Here is a 25,073-nt window from a genome sequence, read left to right as displayed (position 1 = left end):
GCAGACGAGTGTGTCCCAGCCGAGCACCACAGCAGACAGAGGTTTAACACAGACACTTTAATAGGTAAGCGTATCATAATGTTACAGCGGGGCAAGGACACAAAGGGAGGCTGCCAGCCACACTCTCCCACTCAGTATTCTTCCCCTTCTTCGGCCTCGGCTTCCACGGAGTCCACGCCCACCTCTTCGTAGTCCTTCTCCAGCGCCGCCAGGTCCTCCCGGGCCTCAGAGAACTCTCCTTCCTCCATGCCTTCCCCCACGTACCAGTGCACAAAGGCTCGCTTTGCGTACATGAGATCGAACTTATGGTCCAGGCGGGCCCAGGCCTCGGCGATGGCGGTGGTGTTGCTCAGCATGCACACTGCCCGCTGCACCTTGGCCAGGTCTCCCCCGGGCACAACCGTGGGGGGCTGGTAGTTGATGCCCACCTGCCAGAGAAGGGGAAGAGAGCACTCTGTGAAGCTTCTGTCAAACCCAGAAATGGTGGCCGAATCATGGAAACAGAAGACGCACAGGTCCCCTCTGGCGACCCAGGAGAAGACTTGGTTCACCCTGCAGTCTGAGTCCTTCTTGGTGCCAGGCGAGGTGCCAGCAGAGCAGGGTGCTGGTTTCCAGACAAAGAAAACAGGGAAAGAGGAGCCCCAGAGTTGGCCACCCTGGCTGGGTCCCAAGCTGCCTGAAGGGCTGTGTCCCAGTAACTGGGACATGTGATAGGTGCCCAGGTGACAGGAGTGTCTTCCTTCTGAAAAGGGACACTGCCCTGGATTCTTCATATGCTATTACCTCCACAGGCTTCAACAAGATGGGGATTAATTTGTGGCTGAAATTTTTTCCACCCCAACAGATGCACAGTACACAGCTGTGGTTGTATCACGAGGGAAGATCGTACCCCCTGCTTTCCCACCAAATGAGCCAGCCTGTGCAGAGCAGGTGACAGGTACACTGTCAGAGGTCCCAGGACTGCTGCTCCCACTGCACCAGGAGGTGGTCTATGTGTGTGCTGAGGAGGAGCAAGGGGTGACGTTCTACGGCTGGGGCCAAAGGGGAGGCATTCCAGGTTTCAGATCCAAGGGACGATGTGACCAGAGGTTTTGGCAGCAGCACACAGGGTGAGCTGGAATCCAGGCCAGCAAACATTGTCTGTAAGGGCAAGACACTACATAGTCTAGGCTGGGTGGGTCTGACCTGGCAGAGGAGGCATGAAAAGGCTCAGGGAAGCACAGTCCTGAGGGAAATCATCCACAGGGTTCGGTGACCCAGGAATGGACAAAGCTGGAGAGCGACATCAAGGTGTCCATCCCGTCTCCAATGGAAGGTGGGGACACACTGTGGTCTGAGGCAAACTCAGGCCAGAATCTCTAGGCTTCCCAAGAGAGAAATAAAGATGTTGCCATTTTCTTCACAAAAAGATTCATGATAGTTTTTCTTTAAATCCAACACTACACAGGACATTTAAATTGGATGTAGTTTCTACACTTAGGGAATGAAGGAAGATTCAGTGACGGCAATCAGTTGATAGTAATTCTCCAGAGATCCACCTGAATTACCCAAATGCCCTGACAATGCTCACATTTCCCAGTCCAACCTACATTTCCCACACTAATTCTACCACCCAGAAAAGGCAACAAAAATCCTTCAACAAATTTTCTATTCTGTTAAAAAAACATACTCTCACCACAGATCCAGAGTGTGATGCCTCAGGAAGGAAGTTCAACAGATGCCACTGAATAAATGATCACTGTGGTCGCCTAAGTTATGACCAAGGCCGAGCTGCCAGGGAACAGGGAAACTCTGCAAAGGGGCAGCGTTGTATGGCAGGGTCTGCTGCTTGCCAACAGGGAGACCCACTCCCCATCACCAGTCCTACCTTAAATCCAGTCGGGCACCAATCCACAAACTGGATGGTGCGCTTGGTCTTGATGGTGGCGATGGCCGCGTTGACATCTTTCGGGACCACGTCGCCCCTGTACAACATGCAGCAGGCCATGTACTTGCCATGGCGAGGGTCACACTTGACCATCTGGTTGGCCGGCTCGAAGCAGGCATTGGTGATCTCGGCCACAGACAGCTGCTCATGGTAGGCCTTCTCGGCTGAGATAACCGGGGCGTAGGTGGCCAGCGGGAAGTGGATGCGGGGGTACGGGACCAGGTTGGTCTGGAATTCCGTCAAGTCCACATTCAGGGCCCCATCGAACCGCAGGGAGGCCGTGATGGAGGACACAATCTGTCCGATCAGACGATTGAGGTTGGTGTATGTGGGCCGCTCAATATCCAGGTTGCGCCGACATATGTCGTAGATGGCTTCGTTGTCCACCATGAAGGCACAATCAGAATGTTCCAGGGTCGTGTGAGTGGTCAGGATGGAGTTGTAGGGCTCCACCACAGCCGTGGAAACCTGGGGGGCTGGGTAAATGGCAAATTCGAGCTTGGACTTCTTGCCATAGTCCACGGAGAGCCGCTCCATGAGCAGAGACGCAAACCCAGAGCCGGTGCCGCCCCCGAAGCTGTGGAAGATGAGGAAGCCCTGCAGCCCCGTGCACAGATCCGCCTGAGAGAAAGCAGAGGACGTGAGCCAGCGCCCAGGAGAAGCCACACCACCAACCTCCAACCCGCCACGGTCACTTCTCTTCACATGCGAGATCACACGATTCACACCTCCACAGTGAACACGCATCACACTTAGAGGCAAAGCAGAGCAGACGGAAAGCTGCATGGATGCACCGCAGCCACACTGCAGAGTAAGACTGTGGATTCATGACTCCGGCCTCGGTTTCTCCCGAAATGTCCTCCCGGTCACAATCCAAGGCCTACCCTCCCGTCCAGGACAAGGTCCACAGGAAGCCTTGTCAGAGCTCTTCTTACCAGTTTGCGGATCCGGTCCAGGACCAGGTCGACGATCTCCTTGCCGATGGTGTAATGGCCTCTGGCGTAATTATTGGCCGCGTCTTCCTTCCCGGTGATCAGCTGCTCCGGGTGGAAGAGCTGCCTGTAGGTCCCTGTGCGCACTTCATCTGCAAAGAGGACACAGGGGCCGCGAGTCTTTAAGGTCTATTGTTAACTCACCAGAGTGGGCAGATTCGGGGGCCGTTCCATTCTCCTAACTACACGCTGTTCCTTGTAGGTCAGCAGCATCAGTGCCTCACAGGGAACGTCTCTAATACACAGACCACAACCGCACACTACGGCTCCAGGAGAGAAGGGTCAACTCATGGTACCAATGTCAGTGTGACTGCTTCCCAAAGAAGGGAGTAGAGCCCCCACACCCAACACAGGCCGTTCTACACGTGCGTGTTTTTCATACCCGCAGTACAGCCAAGGGTACAATTTAAAAATCCCTTACGTATTAGACAGTCCGCAGCATGGCTTTTGCTGGGCAGTCTCATCAGGGCACCCTATGTGGCCTGGGTCGCACAGACTTTAGGGTGACGTTCTGTCATCTGGGTGGCCACTGAAAGGTGCTCTCTTTGCAGCTCTCCTTGGAAACTACCTCAGATCTGGAGGAACCCAACAAATGTTCTATACTTATCTTTGCCTAAGATGCAGGTCAAGACTCCTGCACCAGCCTGAGAGAGTACACAGCATTAAGGAGGGACCAGTGCCCGGGCACCCTGCAGACAGGGCCTACACAACCATCTGACCAGGGCAGAGGTGGCCATGAGTGGATCTATCGCCAGCCCATCTTCCTGCTGGCCAACCTTACAGGAGATTTTCCTAATTAGGAGCCTGAGTTCCACAGACACTTCAAGCACTAACCCTCCAGTTTCTCCCCTAACGTGGCTACGGGCTTACACTTGTACATCCGTCCTTTCTCAGAGGGATTCAAAGGAGCTTATGTGGGGCTTTAGCTAGGCTCTCCTACCCTCCCAAGACAGCCATCTGAGTGCCCGAGAACCTACCGACCACGGTGGGCTCCAGGTCCACAAACACAGCTCTGGGCACATGCTTGCCAGCCCCAGTCTCGCTGAAGAACGTGTTGAATGAGTCATCCCCACCGCCGATGGTTTTGTCACTTGGCATCTGACCATCAGGCTGAATTCCATGTTCAAGGCAGTACAATTCCCAGCAGGCATTGCCGATCTGGACCCCCGCCTGCCCCACGTGGATAGAGATGCACTCACGCTGGAAACCAGAAAATAAACATGAGACCCTAGTCTTCAAGGCAATCGGCACTCTATGGCATGCAGAACATACGTATGTACTTCAGGGCATCTAAGGCTTTCTCAAACCTTATTTCCCACAGGGCTTATGTGACCATTTTTATGTGAAACCGACATGCTCTAAACCACCCTAGCTACAAAGCATCACAGTTAGCCCCAGAACCTAAGTGTTTGCTACTATACAAAACTTAGGTTATTTTAAGACGGAGACCACATAATGTCAACAGCAAACTCCACTTTATGGCTAGTCACATAATTCTCTGAAGCATATAGCAGTTTTTGACTGTGTCCTGACCAAGGAATAAGGTAAAGGGTGATGGAGTCGGGGAAGGAAAAGTGGACTAGGACACGGGTCACCATGGCCCAAGCACTGTGGTCACTGTGTGTGTCTCCCACTAGGTCTATCCTCTGTTGTTCTCCATCCAGCTCTGGGCTCCCGGGGGCTGACCCATGTGGACTGCATCAAAGGGCTGCCCTGCCCTCTGGCTTCCACTTGCTTTGGCCAGTGTCAGGCAGCAGCAAGAGAGGGGGAGGTCAGAAGAAAGTGCGGGCAGCGTGCTCCCTCTCTGCCTGACTGCCATGGGTTGCTGGAGTCCCCTTACCAAGGCCACAACTCTCAGCAGTCAGTGCTCCTCATGAAGTTACCCTGTCAACTTCCAGTGACCACTCCCTCCCCTCACCGCTTCAAGCCTAGGTGATGGCTCCCATGATACCAGCCCTGATATCCGTTTCCCTACATTAACCCCAGCATATATGGGGTTAAAACCGAAGCACTCATTCCCTGCTTACTCCCTGGCTTCCTGGCTCCAGAATCCACTATCTGTCATGGAGACAAATGGCCAAGGACAGCCACCTGGATTCCATATCATCTCCTCCTTTCTACAAGCAGTCTCAAGGCCAAACACAGGCTGGTGGAAAAGCTCCGACCAACAAGGCCATATGCTCCCCCGTCCCCTACCTAACGACCTAAATAAAAACTCTTCCTTTTAGCTTTTCAGGGAGTTTGGGATTTCAGCGTTAGCTGCCCCTTCTCCTTGCTCAGTGCTGTGCAATAATAAAATTCCTACTTTTTCCACTACACTTGGTGTCAGAGATTGGCTTGCTATACAATGGGTGAGCAAACTCACCTCAGGTTCAATATCACTCAGACATCTCAAATGCTGGGATGCTGCACTGCCCTTTCGTGGTTTCCTGAAATTCTGCCCATTCCTTTATGAAGTTCCTTTCTAAAGATTCTCCACAAAGTACCTATTTCTGAAAATACCACCTCTTTCCTGCTGTGAACCTTAGTGTACAGATACTAACCACTTGTTCAGCTGTAGACACATCATCCTTATAATACAGAGAGAAACTCAAATGAAATTCGAGGTGTCCCGCCACACTAAATTCTAATGCCCAACCCCAAGAACTTGAAGTCCTGTTGTCTTCTATACAAGCACCAAATCTCAGAGTCATCAGGGCATCAAAGATCGACATAATGCAGCAATCCCTCCACAGCATCCCAGAAGGAAGCATTGAGTTCCAGAAAGAACCTCTCCAGTGACGAGGAACTCACTCCTCCAGAGGAAAAATTCATCAACACTCTGGGAAGTGCTTTGGAATCCAGCCAACCACACCATTTTCAAATCCATATTACTCGTTTTGCCTCACTTAAATCCAGACACCCTGTATGTCACAAGATGTGTTTCCCAGGAGGCCTGACGTGGCATTCCACTCCCTCAGCCCCCGTGTGATCAGTCAGCTCTGTGACCTGGGAAATCTCCAATTTCTTCATTTACAAAATGGGGGCTGGGGAGCTAAGGGGTCTGAAGGCCGGTTCCATCTGATGATCTAACCAAGACACTAACCAAAGCAGTCAGGAAACTCATCCCTAGCTTTCAACAGAAAGCCTTAATTATAAATTCATCACCAACCTCACCTGGATCATTAAAGTTTACATTTCTTTACTCAGCTGTATCTCCTCTCTGAAAAAATTATTTAAACTTCCTCTGATCTTTTCAAACTCACACCAACTCCTCTCTTCATAGTTTTGGAAGGCGACCTTGTTCCCTTCCTACCCAGAAGATTCAACTTCCTGCCACCCAGTGTGCAAACAGACCCTCTGCTCTCCTCCTTCCTTTACAGGGAAGCTGTGCTCCCTCCTGGGAACGACCCCTTGTTTCCCCTGATCCCCGACCCAGCAAAGGTCCTCAGAGTGATCACAGCACAGTTCCCAGGCACTGGGGGTCCACAGACCTCTCCAGGGAGCACGGAGATACAAGCATTTCATAGCAGGACTAGGAGATCCCCAGTCCTTTCACCGTGCTGACATTTGCACCCATGGTGCCCAATCAAAGGTGGAAAACAAGTGCTGGCGCCTGAGCCCAAATCAAGGTAGCAGCACCAGACTGCACCAGTGGTCACTGGATTCTTCACCCCTATGCGCTCAGAGTAAAAAGAAAAGAAAAAGCCAGTTTCACTTAAGAATGTCCTTGATCAAGCAAAAAAGATGATTAATTGTATTAAATCTCCACCCTGGAGAACTAGGACAGAACGGAGAGCAGAGACGCAGCACCCGTGCACACGCTGAGACGCGGTCTCAGGAAGCAGCACTGGGGCAGTTGTTGGAGTCGCCAGCTGAACTAGCTGCTTTTCCGTGGAAGCTCGGTTTTACGTGAAAGAACTGACCGCCGTGGCGATTCAGGCTTCCATGTGCGTTATCTGCGTTAACGCGTTGCTTGAAAGTATTCGTGAATCGTCTCGGTCTGAATTTCTAGCGTGACCCACACCCACAGACACGACCCACAAACACCAGCCCTGGGGTCCTCGGGAAAGCTCCGCCGTGGAGGGAGGCCCCGGGACCGCCGCCCCCAGCCTGCGGGACCCCACGCCCTCGTCCTCTCGGAGCCGAGTCCAGGCCGGGCAACGACCCGCGGCCGCCGTGGCCGCTGACCACCGATTTCCGGAGCCGGCCGCACCACGACCCCTTCCCCGGACCCCCCACGCCAGGGTCCCACTGCCCCTGCCGCCCCCGGAGATGGAGCCCGTTCCAGGCCCAGGCCTCGCGGCCCCGCGCCAGCACTCAGCTCCCCGCAGCCCGGGCCTCCGCGATCTCCGCCCCTCCCCGCTGACGGCCACGGGCCCGGGTCCCCCGCCTTCCCGCCTGCGCGTCCACGGGGCCACAGCGCCCGGGCCCCCAGAGCCAGCGTCCCCGGCGCCCCTCTCAGGCCAGGCCTCACCATGGCGAGCTCCCAGCCGCCGCTGCCGCCGCCGCCGCTCCTCAACGTCAACTGCGCCTCCTCGACGTCAACCGCCCCTCGACGTCAACCGCCCCCGCTAAGCGTGCTCCCCAGAGCCGCCGCCCCGCGGCCATTGGTCCAGAGCGCCTGAGGGCGGGCTGACGCCCGGACTCCCACTTTCCATTGGCTGTTGCTCGAGGTGCGACGTGAGGTGCTTTCTGATTGGATGCCGGTTTGGCGGGAAGGTTGAGGGTCACCGAAGGTGGAGGGAGGGTCGGGCGTTGGAGGGCGTCCTGGGACCTTAGTTTGGAGCAGCCACAGCGCCCCCTGGGGGGCGCACAGGACGTTACCGATCCCGTAACGCCCCCCCAACCTTGTGCTGCCATCCCATCGCCTGGTACCCCAGGCCTGCTCTCCTCCCCACTCCTTACTGGGGTCTGTGTGAACATGCCTGCCCATCATCTACCCAAAGTCTGCCCGCTCTTTCTTGTCCACCCCTCTCCGGTGCTGGAGAGCCTTTCCCATCCAGCGCCCAGGAACCGGGAGAGATTTGATCACTTCTTTAAGGAGGAGTGGGATTCCTCATTAAGGGGACGGGGAGGGTACGCTGCAGCCCTCCCACCCCCAAGAGCTGGGTTGGGGCACAGTGTCCCTTTTGGAGGACTTTGGAACGATCACCGATTCCTCCATTCCATAAAGGGGGACTGAACTTTCTTTGGGATCCAATGTGTATATACTTCTGGGAAAAGCAGGGGAGGAGGAAGCCAGGCAGACCCCAGCTCAGCACCGGAACGCAGCACCCGGTTCTGGCGACTCCTTAGTGGAAGTTCAAGGAGGCACTTAGCTTCTCCTCCTTAGGGGAGAGTGGGGACCCGACCCCTGCACTGGGACACACCAGATGGGCCTTGGGGAGCCTCTGAACGGTGCCATCAGGTCTGCCGGTAGAAAGACGGCTTTGGGAGTAGGCAGGAGGGTTGGAGGGAGGTCGGCAGACAGCCAGGGAAACCAGGAGAAACCCTCCCTGCTGCTTCTCCCTGGGAGCGGATCCTTCTGTCTCAGTCAGCTTGGGCTGCCATAGTGAAATACCACAGACCGGGTGGCTGAAACACCAGAAGTTTATTTTCTCTGGGGACAGAGATAACAAAATGGAGTAACGTGTGTCAAGGCTTCTAAAATGGAGCTGGGAGGCCATTAAGGAAATGGGGCTCATGCATGCAGACCACGTCACTATCCAGAGGGAATGTAACTTTTGCACTGTGCTTCTCTGTTGTCATCTTGACCTTCTCTCAAGAAATATGCTTACTCCCATAGATCTAAATTTCTGACCTACATCATTTTCCTTCTCTGAACTTCTTTTAACGTGACTTGTAAGGCAGGTCTGCTGGAGACCAAATTCAGTTTTGTTTATCTTAAAAAGTCTTTATTTTTCCTTCAGTTTTGAAGGAGAAATTTGATGGATACAGAATTCTACGTTGGTGGGGTTTTTTTTTCTTTCAACACTTCAAATATTTTGTTACAGGCTTGTGATTGCTACCGGCCCTGATATCGGTTCCCCTACAGTGAACCCAGCGTATATGGGGTTAAAACCAAAAGCACACATGCCCAATTCCCTGGGTCTTTAGTTACACTCATATCTAAATATCTGTTTCTTTAACCTCTGACTCCCTGAGCTTTACAACCAAATAGAAGTTACAAATTGCTAAAGCCCAGGTAGCCTCAAGCTGGGCTCACACTACAGTTTTGGCTCATCACGGGTCCTTGAAGCCTACTACAGGGAAACTGACGTCCAGAGAACATCAGAAAGCTGAGGCTTCCCGGACCTCAACTCCTCGGCTTCCTGGCACCAGAATCCACCACCCATCACAAAGACAGACAACCAAGGACGCCCACCTGTGGTTCCCTTATCTTACCAACCCCCCTCCCCACATTCCTCACAAAAAAACCCTTCACCCGTTTCTGAACGGGGAGCTAGCAGTTCTTAAGGCACTAGCTGTTGCTTTTCTCCCTCTGCCTGGCAAAGAAAGAAAAGCTGTCTTTCCTTTCACCCAAGACTTTGTTGTCATTGCTTGCATTGGCACTGGGTTCAGAGACCGAAACTTTTTGTTACAAACTTGGGGACCCAGAGGGGACCTGTTGGTGGTCCCCACAGAGACTCCTTTGGCTTGATCGGATGCTCCCAAGTCGCACTCCGTGCCTGCCCCAATTGGGGAAGTGGAAGGTTGGAGAAAGACTCAGGGAGGCCAGACCACCGAGCACCGGTGCTTGATTGGCTGGACTTCACCCCAGGTTGAATCCAGGTCTGCTCCCTTGGTCAGACTCTGCAGAGTGCCTGGGATGGTCAGAGAGATTGCTCCAGCAGCTGCCAAAGCCCATTTTGCTTCGGGAGCATTCCCTCCTTCCTCTTCCCCTTGGAGGCCCTTTGGACCTCTGGTTACCAGGGGAACTACCTTGGGAAAAAGGAAAGCAGCAAAAAGAGGAGTCATGATGCCCTGGCCAGATTTGGTAAATCCCCTGGTATGCACACTGAGGTCCTTTGTCCTTGCTCATTTGGGAAGCTCTGCGGGGGAGATCTTCATTTGTTGGGTGCTGCCGAGTGTAGGACATGGACTGATCTGGGACTGGAAGCGTTTTGCTTTTGGTTTGGTTTTGGTTTTGGTTTCTTTGTTCTGGCCTCCATCTGCTGGCTGAGGGTTTTTGGGAAAGTGCGCTCGTTTGGTCTTTGGTTGTTGTCTGTCTGTTTGTCCTTTTAAAAGTGTTAACATGGGAGGTACCACATCTATTCTGCCTACCCACAATGACCAAAAAACAAATGGTATTTTATTGTAACACCTCCTGGCTGATGTATGTTTTGGAAAGTGGGGAATGATGGCTATTGAATGGAACTTTGAATTGTGACACTATCTTGCAGTTGGAGTTGTTTTGTGAGAGAAAATGGGATGAGATTCCGTACGTGCAGGCTTTTATGCAGTTACATAATCAGGAAGGTGACCAGCCAGGGACCAAGCTGATGGTCCAAAGAAAAGCCAAGCCTCCAGTAATTAAAGATGCTCAGACACTGGAAGAAAAACCTAATGAAGACATGGCTGCCCTGACGGTGTTGAATCCTTTTAATCCTAATTTCAATGTGACTCAGCCACTGATGGCAAATGCCCCAGACATTAGAAGGGAGCTCAGTAATGATGAAGGGGCCATAGCCATGAGTTCTGGTCAATTGGTGGAAGTTGCATTCGAAGTTTATAATGCTTGAGAGGAGCATAAAGCTAAGCCAGTCAAGGTGCTTTACACGGCTCCCCGAGATGGGACAAACAGGAAAGGGAATCTGAGACTCAGGGGAGAAAGAGGCCTGGGATTCCTTGCCATGCTGGCGGCTCCCATTCCAATGGTCCCCCACAAGCCCTGGGTACTAATGACAGTGGGGACACAATTGGTTGACTTTCTAGTGGATACTGGTGCCACTTATTCAGTGTTAAACTGCAAATTGACATCAGTAAGTAATTCCCCAGTTGCTATTGTTGAAGTCAATGGCAAAACTCAACACAGACCCATGCTACAACTTTTGGAATGCAACCAAACCATTCAGTTTTAGGAAAACCAAAGCTGAAACATAACTCTTTATATATACCAGATTGTCCCAGTTCCCCACTTTGGGCCAGATTTGCTTTGTAAACTGAGTACTCAGATAACTTTCTCACCCAAGAAAAAGCAGCTCCACCTACAGGTGCCACTGGAAAATACAGTCAGACTACAGGTCCTGGAAAAAATGGAAGAAGGAAAACACGCTCACCAAAAATCTAGCATCTTGAGTGTCTCCTCCACAAATATTAAGGTTTAAAACAAAATTTGGTTTCATAGCTAGGGAACTTTTTATTACTGTACCTGATTCATGGCAGTAATTTTTAAAACAGTAGCTGTGGAAACTCTGTTTGTGTCTATATGTATGTTATATGTCTGTGATATTTTACCTCCGGATGGTATGGCCAAAATTAAGAGCTCTATTCAATTGACTTAAAGTGAACATATATACAAAAATTCTAAATATAATAAAAACTAGCCCAAAGGTGTTTCAAGTTAACATGATATATAATTATCTTTGGTAAATAAAAACCTGTTTGTTTGTTCATTTGATTGAAATAAACATGTTTTCAGAATTATCAACATTGGGTACAATACAAACATGTTGTCTCTGTTCCAAAATTTGTTAGCAAAAATAACATTGTTTAATAGCTGACTTTGATGTCTCATGAGGTTTTTTGGACAACCTAAATATAATTGTTGAAAATAGGTAAGAGTTTTTGAGTACAATAATTATGTTTTGTGGTCTGTATACTTGAAAAACAGCTTCCAAAATCTTTTTAACAACTTGAAACTTTAAAATTTTGCTAAAGTAAATGATAGAAATTTATTGAATGTCTAGGTCATTTTAACATAAGATAAAATATTAAAAAATTGATTATTAAGCATAGATTTGTCTGCCTTTGGTTTCTTGCCTCAGAGAAACTAAAAGATGCTTAAGTTTATTAATAAACATGATTTATGTATGCTGAGGAATTTTCTGTGAGAAAGCATGTATTTCAAAAAGGTCTGTATGCAAGGAAAGTAAAATATATGTTTTCAGTAAAGAAGGTAAAAAAGAATAGAGATATTTTTGTTAGCTTTGTTAAGAAAGATAAATTTGTCCTACAGTACTAGAAGGGAAAGAAAAGAAGACATGGACAAATTCTGAAGGTAAAAAGTAAGGAACAGAAGGTTTGTGGGAGTAAAACCCTGAGTAGTTTTGTGTGTGGTCAAGTTAGCTGAGATTGACATAAATTTAATTAAGTAAATACATTTCAATATCAAAAGTAGGCTGGTGCAAAATTAAAATTTGACTTTCTCTCTCTTAAAAGGATAATTTTCTTGAAGTTTTGGTCTGTTCTTGATAAGGAGGTTCAAAAAAACTTTTTTACTTTTGAGCAATTTTTGACAGGTTCCCCACTTAAAAATATTCAAATCCTGAATAAAGGCTTTCTTTTGATCTGGAAAAGGAGGGAAAGTTTCTCTGGGGATTTTCAGAGGGCCCCTGAGACTTCTCAGAGAACTTTACTCTCTTCTTATAAGGAGGAAAATACTAAACTAAATTAGGCTTATTTGGTATGTTAGATTACACGGGAAGCATTGTCAAATAAGTAATGATAAACTTTCTTAGATGGTATTATGTGTATAAATATTATTGATATAAATGTTTAAAAAATTATATGACATTCTTAAAATTCTGATCTCTCTTGGTTATTGGTCATAATTCTTGTTACTATCTCAAAATGTTGTATATTACAGAAATGGTCAAATGTCTTTGTCAATTACCGTATTTGAATATTTTGTTATTTGCAGACAGTTGTTGTTTTACTCTGATGTTTTTGCAAATATGTTTCACCTTCAGAGAGATTAATGAAAAGAACTCCGACACTTGTTCTAGAATGCAGGTTTCTGATAAACTTCCAGATTATAAGACTGAGCTGGATAAGAGATTACAAAATCTGTAACTGAAAAACTGATGCCCTCATGAAACTGCCATCAGAAGATCAAGAGTTGGCTACATGAAACCAAATGAACTGATAGAGATAATTATAATTTTTATGATTTTTTGTTTGAAATGTTGTTTTTTGATGTTTTATTTTCTCGGATTTAAGGAAATCTTTTTCTCTTTTCTCTTATGCTAACTATGACTTATAGCAATTGATAAAATTGCACATTTGTAAGCAAAATTGAAACATTTATCTTTTCCTCCCTATCTTATCCCTCCAGAATTTGAAAACTCCTGATGAGTAAGTATTCTTACTTTCATGGCTATATAGTTATTTGCATAAATTCAGTAAGAATCTGTTCTTCTTATGACAGCATACAATTGAAAACACTGGTTATATTACCAAGGCTTTGACTAGAATGTCATATTTGAGAGAAACATGCAGACTCAGATATGACCAGATAGCTTTTGAGGAACAAAGATTGGACTTTCTGAAATAAAGCCACTTGAAAATATTGGCCTGGTAGCTTGCTTACACGGTTCCCAGTAACCTGGTAAGGTTGAGCAAAGAATGTCACTGGCAGGTGAGAAGAACCCCAGGATATTTTGGGGACTTCGTGAAGAGAGGAATTCACCCAAATCTGTAGGTATTGCAGGAGTCTGATGACAAGTACTTAGTCTGGCTTTCCTGGCCTTGAGAGGCCTTTGAAGTTCAATCTGATATTCCTTATAAAAAGTTCCAGCAAAGCAGATTTAAAAGAGTATATATGATCACTTGCTAGTCTTGCTGTACTTGTGTAAATAATTGGGCCAAATTTATTAAAACTAGACTTATTTTGTAAACCCGTTAGTCTTAATTTGGCTATGTTTGGTAAAAATGAGGGTAATTTTAGAGAGAAAAATTATGTTTCAATAGAAACCATAATACACATTTGTGGATATTAGATCCTAGTTCTGATAACTGTCTTTGAGATTTTTGTTTTATATCTGTTAACTGGACTGGATCCTGAATTCTTATAGTCCCCTGAAATATCTGGCTACAAATCTCCAAATTACATTTTTAATGTTTTTCCATCATTTTCATTCAGAATCATTGAAAACTGAACCTTCCCTTTTTCCTGAAGCCTTGAAAACTGGAGCTGGACAACTTGATATAGACTTAAGAGAGATTTATGTCTGCTGCTGTATAAGCCACTCAAAAAGGTACCTGAGTACCCGATGACATCATCAGAAACACTTCACACTGTCAAAGATGCTTCAACTCTAACACCTAGAAATTTTTTAACTGGTTGTTGCATGGGCTCAGAAACTGGTTTGTAATTTGCTCCAACCATTAACCCTGTTTTCCTTTGTCTCTCTAGAAATGCTATTTATTAAATACCTGGTTACAACAAACGTCAGAACATCACACTTCCGTATAAAAGCAAGTATTGGTAACTGGTTTTCAAGTTTATTTTCCTGACTATTGGGAGGTATCTGGTCCACATTGTCTGATATTTTACATTTCAGTTTATCTATACTCTTATTGGTGGCTGAGATATATTTTATGTTTCCCAGTATTTACAAAACTGCGACTAAGACTATAACTACCCATAGAAAAAATTGGCAAAAGCATGTTCAAGCTTTCCACCACAAAAACTCCCAAACATTGCCCCAATTCAGCAGGAAGTAGCTAGACCACCACAACACCCCTTTTCCATAGAAATGGAAAGCAAGTTAATGACAGTGGGGAATATGTTACAGGCTTGTGATTGGTACCAGCCCTGATATGAGTTCCCCTACAGTGAACCCAGCATATATGGGGTTAAAACCAAAAGCACACATGCCCAGTTCCCTGGGTCTTTAGTTACACTCATATATAAGTACCTGTTTCTTTAACCTTTGACTCCCTGAGCTTTACAACCAAATAGAAGTTACGAATTGCTGAAGCCCAGGTGGCCTCAAGCTGGGCTCACACTACAGTTTTGGCTCATCACGGGTCCTTGAAGTCTACCACAGGGAAGCAGACGTCCAGAGAATGTCAGAAAGCTGAGGCTTCCCAGACCTCAACTCCTCGGCTTCCTGGCACCAGAATCCACCATCCATCACGAAGGCAGGCAACCAAGGACACCTGCCTGCAATTCCTTTTTCTTACCATTCACCTCTCCCCACATTCCTCACAAACCTTTAAAACCCTTCACCCCTTTCTTAACGGGGAGCTAGCAGTTCTTAAGGCACTAGCTGTTGCTTTGCTCCCCCTGCCTGGCAAAGAAAGAAAAGCTGTCTTTCCTTTCACCCAAGACTCTATTCTTGCTATTTGGATTGGCACTGAGTTCAGAGGCCAAACTTTCGGTTACAATTTGACTCCACTCACTGCACAGAGGGGACGTGCAGAGGCCTGGGTAACACATGCCGCTCCTTTACCAGCCCCTGTCTGACCTGGGCACAGCAGCCATTTAGCCACAGGCTTCTGACCAGGGAGGGAATTTTTTCTGGATTTTGTAAGTTGGAGTGTATTTGTCAGCTTTGATGAACATGTTTGTTTTGTCGGTGTTCTCATTCTAAGCAGACATTCTCTTTGGTACCTAATCTTGCATTTGTAATCTTGCATTGTTTTCTTAAAGAAGCCCCCAAACCTCAAGAACATGAAGGGCCTGTGGTGCTGAGAGAAGTCCTGAGCAAAATGTGGAGGCAAGAATTCTGGTGGCCTCACCAGGGAGGACAAGGACGCCTGGGTTCTGGTCCCAGCCCACTGGCGTGAGCTTCTTGTCCAAGCAGTTGGACAAGCCCCTGGTGTGGGGCTCACCTCCCCAGATGCGGGAGCAGGACCTGGGCTGCTGGGCAGGGATGTCAGTGATGCAAGCCAAGTGGGAGGCGGGTGAGCCCGGGCCTTTCCCAGCCTCTCCATCCACCAACCAGAGCTCTGAGTCACTGGTCTTGGGCAGGGGTGCCCAGAGTGGTGGTCCTGTCTTTCCAGGTCCCTGCCAGACCAGAGCTGCCTGATGACCTGGCCAGCAGGTGACAAGTAGGAGACCATAGGACAATGTGGCCTCAGGTTCCACACACATACCCCAAGGCCACACGGACCAGACCTGGGTGTGCAGCCTCCTGGGTGTGCAGACAGGCAGCACAGACTCGCACGGGTCACACAGTCTCATCTCTCTGTCTCCTGGTTCTCCTGTCTCTGTGAACTCACCTCCCCGGCCCTGCCATTGGGCAAAGTCTGCCAAGCAGATTATCTGCTTCTCCCAAAATACAGCCCACTGAGCCCAAAAGTAGCTGAGGCAGGGGAGAGGAGGCCCCATCAGACCCTCTGGGGCTGTGGGCGTGGGCAGAGGTGGCTTGGACATTGCGTAGTGCCTACAGCAGGAAGTGGGAATTAGGGGCATTGCTGAGGGTCTGGGAGCTGGGCCCAGGCTCCGGCTGGCCCTGCAGCTGGGGCGGGGAAGGACCCATCTCATCCAGCCATTGAGGGTCAGAGACAGTGAACCTAAGGTCCAGGTGGGAGCCACAGCCCAAAGCTGCTCGGCAGGGAAGCCTCGAGGGAGCAGAGTCTCATGTCAGAGACACTCCAGGGGCCCAGAGGTGGCAGGGAGGTTTTGCACCCAAACTGCTCCTGGAGAAGGGTCTGAGGCTGCTTAGGGCTGCTTGGTTGGGGATGCTTCCACAGACTCAGGCGGATGATGCACCTCACCCCCTGTGGTGATTCTCCCCTGTGCCACAGCAGTGGGGGCGCTCACCATCTCCCCACTGGCTCCTTCCATCACCCCTCATGGTGGCAAAGCCAGGACTGGCACCCTGGTATCTTGGTTCCTCTTTAGCTGTGTGTCCTCAAGTATGTTTCTTAACCTCTCTGAGCCTGTTTCCTCATCTGTAATAGGAACCTACTTTGTAAGGTGCTGGTGAGGCTTCAGTGAGGTTGTTAAAACCCGTGTTGCAGAGGCTGATGAGGGGTCATGGAGCAGCTGTTATCACTAGAGTGACAGGCTCCAGCATGGGCTCTGAGCCCCCATCCGCGGTGTCTTCCTCAGCCCTGAGAGGTGAGTTCCTTCCTGCCTCTGCACCTTTGCTCCAGCCATTCTCCCTGCCTAGCGTGCCCTCTCCCCTCTCCATCCCAACACTGTCTTTGTCAAGAGTCCTCCCGCCTGGCGGCCCCTCCTCAGAGGACCTGTGGCTCTTTGTCTCTGGACCACTGACAAGCCGAGCTCCCCTCCCTGCTTAGTATGGGCGTCCCAGTCTCCCCCTGGCCAAGGATGAGCTCCTGCGGGACAGGGGTGGCCCCACTGCCTCCCTGCCGTGCCCTTCAGGTCTCCATGGATCTTCCTGACACAGGCACGTGAGAGCCCCAGGTCAGGAGGAGGTGGCAGGGACACTGCCTTGGGAGAGAGAGTCCTTCCTGAGTGCATCCTCGCTCCCAGGTGGGCGCTCATTCACAGCGGAGACTGGCCTTGGAGGGGAGGCCAGCCACGGCTGTCACAGGAAGGGGCCCCCGCCCGGAATCTCTGACCTCCCAATGTAGAACAGAGCGCAGCCTTCAAGCTGGAGGAGGCTCTCCAGATGGACTCTTGCAGCCGGCCCATGTCACAGACAGGGACACTGAGGCCGAGGAGGAGGGGTCGGGGAGGGGCCAGGTCCGCTGCTGGCCCTGAGGCTGCAGAGCCAGCCCTGAGTCCAGGTCTGAGGCCGGCCCGTGCCCAGCACACAGCAGATCCCAGGGACAGACAGAGCCTGGGGCAGCCCTTCTGCGGGCAGGACCGGAGCCGCAGAGGACAAGGAGCTGGGAGGGCCGGGCTGGGGGGACCATGGAGGGCTTGCCTGAGGCAGTCATGTCCCCACAGCACCCCAAACTTGGCCTGTCTCAAACCAACAGGTGGGCTCCCTCCCAAAGCTGGCCGTCCCTGAGGTCTCACCATTGAGGCCTGTGGCTTCCACCTCCTGACCCATTTGCCACCTCTGTCACATGCCCGCCACTGCAGGCTGCTGCCATCCTCCTCTGCTGTGACCACTTCTCTTCTCAACCCCTTCTTCCTCCAAAGAGCAGCTATCTGATCCTAGCCTCACCCCCATGCTGAAAACTCTCCCATGGCTCCCACTGCCCTTGGGACAGAGGCCACAGCCCACATGGCCCTGCTCGGCCTGGCCCAGCTCTCTCCAGCCTCACATCAGACGCAGCTCCTCCTCATTGCCCTCACCTTCTCTCAGTCCTTCCTGCCTCCTCAGGGCCTTTGCACATGCTGTTCCCATCAGGCCTGGCTGATCCTCGGCCCCACAGTGCCTCCTCCCTCCCCATCCCACCCAGAGACCCACTCACTCCTGGGAAGTCTGGGTTCTGCTACCAGGCTCAGAGGGCCAGGCCCAGGGCACTCCCTCTGCCACCGAGGCCTGAAGCAGCCACCTGGACCGTGTGTTGTTCTTGTGCTCTGCCTGTGAGCAGCTGCTGTGGAGTGGGGTCCAGATTCAGTGCTAAAAATATCCATGACACAGACAGGAAGGGCCAAGGGGACACAGCAACTCCTGGGAGGGGCTGGCTGGAGGTGCAGTGGAGGCCCACCTACCTCGACTGGGGGTCCATGTACCGGAAAAGGTGGGCACTGAGAGCACAGCCCCCGAGGAAAGGCCCCTGACGGAGGATGCTCAGGGCCAGCAAGGGGCACCGTGTGTTGTCAGAGGAAAGCACAGCTGCCTCCAACACGCCCACACACCCTCGCCTTGTGTCTGAGTCTTCCGGTTTGTTCCCACAGGCATGTGCTGCCTTTGGGATAAAATCCACTCAGAAATTCAGTACGTGGGGGCCCTAACAGCAGACAGGGGAGCTCTGGTCCCCTCAGGGAGGGCTTCCTCGAGTAGGGGGCGTTTCCACCACCCTCCCTTCCTCTGCTCTTTAACAGAACATCTGGGCTGGTAGGGAGGAAAATGAATGGAGGAAGGAGCCAGAGATTCGGGGCACCCCCAGAAGAGAGAGTCTGAGGCCTGAGAAAGAGGTGGTGGTGGTGGTGAGGCGTGGGGGAGGGGAGGGAGAGGACTGGAAAGTTCCGGGGGAGCATCAGGTGTCATGTGGGGCTGCAGAGAGCTGGGCATGGATGACCCCAGCTGTCTGGGTGTCCCCAGGGGCTGGTGAGGGCCTCTCCTAGTGTCTGAGGCCTGTGAGGGAAAGGCAGGCCTGGGGGCACACAGGGCTGCTGTCCTGCCTATGGCACTGGGAGAGCCTGGATAGAAGGTTTAGGGGACCCCTCATTTCCCCAGAGCTAGGGATCCCGGGGCTCCTTGCTCTGCTGCAGGCAGGGTCACCAGACCAGAGAGGCAGCTTGGGGAGCAGGGCCCATCGTCACCTTGCCAAGGGACCACAGGTCCTCCTTCTGCCACAGTCCTCAGCACAGGAGAGAGAAGGCGGGCCTAGCTGGCAGGACAGCCACCTGCTGCCTGGGAGAGAGCTCCCCAGATGTGAGCATCTAGCACACTGCCTGTCTGCATCTCCAGGCCATGGACGTGCCGTGCCCGGGGCTTCTCTCCATAAAGAACTGTCTGGAGATGCCTGAGGGTCAGATGAGAAGTGGACCTGGTGTCTCCAGAGTGGCCTGTCCTGGGCCTGAGACTGGACAGGAAAAGCCTGGACTGGTGTTGGAGGTCTGCCCCGGCCCTGCTCTGCCTCCTCCTGGGCCTCAGCTTCCCCATCTGAGGGTCCCAGGGCTCTGAGAAGGGGGTATCCGTAGTAGACTTCAGCCATTGCTCCCCTGGATATCCCACCCGGACAGCTGCCCCACCCTGGGCTCCCAGCCTCCCAGGAATGTGCTTCTCCGCCCCGAAACCTGCCCTATGGGCCCCAGTAGAAGTGGAGACAGAGGCCCCTGTGGACCACGACAGCCTCCTGTCAGCCCTGCCCTGACCCTGAGTGGAGGCCCAGCCAGCGCCTGCTGAGTGCTGGAGGCAGGGACACCTGCCCTGCCCCAGGCCGACAGGCAGCCGGGCCTCCCTGCTGGCTCCTCCCTGCCCTGCAGGCACCTGCCCAGCTCTCAGCCCTGCATCCCTGCCTGCTGCCACACCTCCACCTGGCTGGGATCTACTCTGTACTGCCCACCTCAGACTTGACCCTGGGCTGCTTCCCTGGAAAATGGAGGCTGTCCAAGGGGGTCCCTCAGCCTGCTCCCACCGCCCCCCTCTCAGCATCTTGGGCCAGCTTCTGCTGACCTCTCCTCACTCCTGAACCACACACACATCCCCCTTCAGTGCTCCCAGCCTCTCCCCACTCCCCTCCCCTCCAGAACGGGGGCTCTATGAGCCACTCCCCAGGAGGCCCCTCTTAGGGCCCTCATAGGGCCCTCATTTCCATGGGATCTACCTGAGATAAGCTTCTCAGCTGGTTCTCCCCCAGTCCAGTCTCCTCAGGGGACCTCAGGGCCCTGTCCGAGGCATCCTTCATCTTCCACACTTACATCCAAGGCTGAGCTCCCCATGGTGGGAAAGGCACATCCATCTGGGCACCTTCCTCTCCCTCATGCCTTGTCACTATCCTGGTCACCAGGGACCTTGGCATGGCTGCACCCCACAGTCCTTCCCAGGCCACGTCTGCAGGGGCTTCTCCCTGCCTTCCTCCGGAGGCCCTTTCCTGGCTCAGCTCCTGCCCCATATCCAGCCTTCCCAGGTCTCCCTGGCTGGGTCTCCCTTCCCTCTCTGACCGCTGAAGGTCAAGCTGCCCAGGCCCGGCCTCTTCTCTTCTCCATCTAGCCTCGCCCCTTGGGCATCTCACGCAGGCCCAAGGCCAAAATGCCACTGGTCTGCTGATGACTGACACCCACATTTGCACAGCCTGCCTGACCTCTACCACCACACCACCCTTGGATTTTTCCAGGCACATGTCACACAGGTGCCCAAACTCAATGAGGCCAGAACAGGACCCTTCACCCACCCGCCTTTTCCCCAAGCATTCTCCATGTCAGTAAAGGCCACTGCCTTCCATCCACTCTGTGGCTCAGGCCTCGATGTCACTCTTGACTCCAACCTCACAGCTCTGTCCGGTGTGCCAGCAAACCCACATCCCACTCCTCCTTGTCCTCCAGGTTCCATACTGCCCAAGCCACCAATGTCCCTTGCAGCCTCCCCCTGCTCACTGATTCCTCTGGTTATCTACTGTTCTCACAGCAGCCACAGGGATCTTTTTAAAGTGACAATCGAGCATCACCTCTTCGCAGAGGCTTCCCAGATCAGCCCATCTAGCACGGGGCCGGCTACCAGATCCTCCAGCCCCCACGTGGCTAAATCCGTCAGCGCAGAGTCCTGTCTACACTAGCTACCATGTTAGCACGGGCCTCTGACTGCCTGTCTCCTCAACTCCACCGTGAGGGACAGCGTCTCTGTTGGCTGTTGTGTCTCCAGTATTCAGAACGGTGCCCGCACACAGTCGGTGCTCAATAAACGGTGGACTTTCTTCATTAGAATGAATAAATGGAGTTTCTCTTTCCACCAAGATAATGAGGCGTCTCTAACCCGTCCAGTTGCTCCAGCCGTCTCAGCAGCCTCGCGTCCCCCAGAGGGCTCAAGTCCCCAGCGCAGCCCCTCCTCGAGGACTCCCAGGAAGACTCCTGCTGGAGCCGCGTGATCCAGTGGAGCCCTGGACGTGCGGGAACTGAGACACGCTGCGGAGCGCCTCCTTTGCTGTAGGTCAGGTGGCACTGTCTCAGGTTCTCAGAGGGAAGAGGGACGGGCCCAGAGTCGCCAGAAGCCCCAGGGGGACAACAGAGCCACGCAGCCAGGCTCTGAGTCCAGCCAGCCCCGACCACGCCCCCGTGTGGCCCCGCCCCTCCAGTCTCTGGGCCCGGATCCCATCTTTTCTCCAGTAACAAGTAGCCCCGCCCCTGTGGTGGCCCTTCCTATTGGTCCTCTCCAGCTTGCCGTGAGGAGACCAGGTCCTGATTGGCCACACGTTCTCCCGCCGCGCCACCACAGCCGCCACAACAACTGCCACGTGCTCAATCGCTGGGCCTGCTCATTGGCCCGACTCTCCCCCGGCCCACACCCCCGTCTCGCCCCCGGCGCCCCACTTCCTCCCCGTATTGGCTACCTGGCTCAAGGCCCCGACCCCTAGCCTAGGATGGGGTCGCCACGGTTACAGCAGGGGTGGGAGTCGCCATGGTTACAGCTGGGGAGCAGGGGCAAGGCTGGCCATGGTTACAGCCCAGGGCTGGGGGTCGTCATGGTTACAGCCCAGGGGCGGGGGTCGCCGTGGTTGGTTACAGCTGGGGGGCGGGGGAATGGGGTGACCATGGTTACAGCGGTGGGGAAGTCGCCATGGCTACGGAGGCTCGCCGGCAGCGCCTAACGCGCCCCTGGTTCCGCAGCAGCTGGAGCTTCTCAGCCCCTTCCAGCTCTACTTCAACCCGCACCTCGTGCTCCGGAAGTTCCAGGTGAGGCCGCCCCGCCCCCGCCCCTGCCCCTGCCTCCCCGCCCGCCCGCCAGGCCTGACCGCCCGCGCTCCCCTCGCAGGTCTGGAGGCTCGTCACCAACTTCCTCTTCTTCGGGCCCCTGGGATTCAGCTTCTTCTTCAACATGCTCTTCGTGTATCCTCCCCGCGCGCAGCGGGCCGGGGCGGGGAGGGGAGGGGGCGGGCCGGCCGGGCAGGAGGCGGCCGGAGCGGGGAGACTGAGGCCGGCCCGGTGGCCCTTCCTATACGGACGCCCAGCTTCCGCTACTGCCGCATGCTGGAGGAGGGTTCCTTCCGCGGCCGCAAGGCCGACTTCGTCTTCATGTTTCTCTTCGGGGGCGTCCTCATGACCGTATCCTTCAGGCCTCTGCGTCCAGCCTGTGTTGCCCTGGGGCCCCACCTGAGCGCCTGGCCCGGGGAGGGACTGAGCGGGTCACCCCAGATTAGGATGCACTGAGCGTGCAGTGTGTGCTGAGCTCCAGGTGCCAGGGCTACACCTCCAGTGTGCACACAGAGTGCCAATCAGGAATGCAGGCGAGCCAGGTGGGGTGCCTGGGGGCTGAGCCCTGATGCCAGGAGCAGGAGAAACTGGGGCAGGGATGGGCTGTCATTGGAGGCTGGGGTGAGGTGGAGATGCGAAGCAGATCCCCTGTGGCCCTGACTGGAAGGGAACACTGGATAGGGAAGGGAAACCAGTGGGAGGAGTGCATGGGTTGAGGAGTCAGGGCCCTGGGCAGGGCTGAGGCCTGCACCGCCGGAGGGCCTCCCCTCACCTTGACTCTGGCCCAGCTGCTGGGGCTCCTGGGCAGCCTGTTCTTCCTGGGCCAGGCCCTCACCGCCATGCTGGTGTACGTCTGGAGCCGCCGCAGCCCTCGGGTGAGGGTCAACTTCTTCCACCTCCTCACCTTCCAGGCGCCATTCCTGCCCTGGGCGCTCATGGGCTTCTCCCTGTTGCTGGGCAACTCTATCCTCGTGGACCTGCTGGGTGAGCCTGCCTGTCCACCTAGCCCATCCCAAGCTGGCTGTCTGGCACCCGAGGGTCTGTGGGAGGGCCACCCAGGCTGGCTGCTCCCCCCACAGCCCTCCTTCTCACCTGCACCTGACCTCTCACTTACCCCACCCCCCAGCCTTGCCCTCCCAGCTTCTTGCTTCTCACAGCCCCTGGAACATGCCAGCCGGCCTGTAGGTTTCACATCTTCAGGCCTGACCTACTGGTGCTTGTGTGGGTCCTGACTGGGGTGGGGAGGAGTGGGTCAAGGTCCCAGCCACGGCTCCTCCTCCTTGGATGTCCTCAGGCCCTCCACTCCCCTGGTCCTGCCCCCTTCTGGGCCCTGTAAGCCTGTCCTTTGGGGCAAACCCCGGCCCTACCCCTGGTCTGGCAGTGTGTCCAGGACTTTGAGCACTCTGGCTCTGGAGCCCGAGGGTGCTCTGGGCCTGGCTGGGCCTCCAGGGCTTTGCATGGAGGCCTGGGGCAGGCTCTGCTGGCCCTGGGCTCTGGCCCGTGGAGGGTGGCCTTGGCATTCCCCGGTTCTCCCCAGGGATTGCTGTGGGCCACATCTACTAATTCCTGGAGGATGTCTTCCCCAACCAGCCTGGAGGCAAGAGGCTGCTACACACCCCCAGCTTCCTGTGAGTGTGGGGTGACAACCTGCCCCCTCCACTCCCTCAGAGGGCTCCCTGCCCCATGGAGGGCCCCAGCTGGCCTCAGCTAAGCGAGCACCCCTCCCCACAGAAAGCTGCTACTGGATGCCCCAGAGGAAGACCCCGATTACCTGCCCCTCCCTGAGGAGCAGCCAGGACCCCCGCAGCAATGACCCCACCCACGGCCAGGGCCAGCCCCAGGGCCTGTTTCCCGGCCTCCGGCAGGCCTCCCTCCCACCTCTCCCTTCTGCTGCAGCAGAGCAGTCTGTTCTGGAGACCAGGCCCGTGCCCAGGGCTCACCCGAATAAACAGAGTGACCTGTGGTCTCTTCGCCCCAAGCACTGCTCCCCCCCACCCCCCCCACCACCTCCCCGCCTCAGTGGCCACACCCTGCCACACTGGGCAAGTGCTGCTGGCTGTGACCTAGGGCCACCAAGCCTAGTCCTGCCATGCCCATCCTCTGCCCTTGGCGTGGGGCTGGCCCAGGACACAGCTCTACTCCCGCCAAGCCTGGCCTACCCTGTCAGACTAATGGTAGGTGGAAGGATGGGAGGCCCAGAGAGGCTCAAGAACCTGTCCACGTTGCCCAGCAGAGCTTTGAGCTCACAACGGCAGATAGAGAGTTCTCATCTCAGCCCTGCCAGTGCCTTGCTGGAGCCTTGGGGAAACCCACCCGACCCCGCCCATGCTGGGCCTCTGCTCCCTGCCAGTCAGCGAGGGGCTGACCACATCTCAGTGGCGGGGGCAGGGATTGGGCTGTCCCCGTCTGTGCTGAGCCCGGTCTGCAGGGGATCCTGTCTGTGGTGCCCTCAGGCTGATGCCTCACTTGGCCCCTCCTGTCCCTCACCAGCCACCGACAAGTGGACCTTTGCCCCATTTTCCAGCTGAGCATCAAGCAGACTTGGCCAAGGCCCCATGGGGTCAGGTGCAGAGGAAGCCCAGGACCGGGTCCTCTGACCCTTCTGTGACCCCAAAGCCTTGAGAAGTTTTCCCCTCATCAGAGTCCTGTGACTGGCAGGGGCAGAGACCTCTGGGAAGTTCTGTCCCTGCCGATTTTAGCTAAGGACCATGGGAGCCTCATCTGACCGCACAGCTCACTGTTCTCTTCTGTAAAGTGGGCATCAGATGATCTGGCCAGCTCTCCTCCTTGTCCTGGACCAGTC

General features: G+C 53.6%; 2 protein-coding genes across 2 annotated transcripts; one reads left to right on the top strand and one right to left on the bottom strand.

The window, feature by feature from the left end:
• Nucleotides 1-42: 42 nt before the first annotated feature.
• LOC100065732 (tubulin alpha-3 chain) lies at nucleotides 43-7,573 on the bottom strand. Its single transcript, XM_023646958.2, has 5 exons — nucleotides 7,376-7,573; nucleotides 3,897-4,119; nucleotides 2,863-3,011; nucleotides 1,868-2,548; nucleotides 43-428 (listed from the first exon to the last, which is right to left on the bottom strand). The coding sequence occupies exons 1-5, from the start codon at nucleotides 7,376-7,378 to the stop codon at nucleotides 132-134; spliced, it is 1,353 nt and encodes a 450-aa protein (XP_023502726.1). The 5' UTR covers nucleotides 7,379-7,573; the 3' UTR covers nucleotides 43-131.
• LOC111774617 (derlin-3) lies at nucleotides 7,377-23,626 on the top strand. The gene is made up of 5 exons (XM_023646956.2): nucleotides 7,377-7,478; nucleotides 22,121-22,252; nucleotides 22,332-22,405; nucleotides 22,528-22,621; nucleotides 23,059-23,626. Exons 1-5 carry the CDS (start codon nucleotides 7,377-7,379, stop codon nucleotides 23,500-23,502), a joined length of 846 nt encoding a protein of 281 aa, XP_023502724.2. The 3' UTR covers nucleotides 23,503-23,626.
• Nucleotides 23,627-25,073: the final 1,447 nt, after the last annotated feature.

This window comes from Equus caballus, chromosome 8 (assembly GCF_041296265.1).
Source record: "Equus caballus isolate H_3958 breed thoroughbred chromosome 8, TB-T2T, whole genome shotgun sequence".
NCBI classification, from domain to species: Eukaryota; Metazoa; Chordata; class Mammalia; order Perissodactyla; family Equidae; genus Equus; species Equus caballus.
Note: the sequence above shows the minus strand (reverse complement) of the source record. Positions and strands in the feature narration are given on the sequence as shown.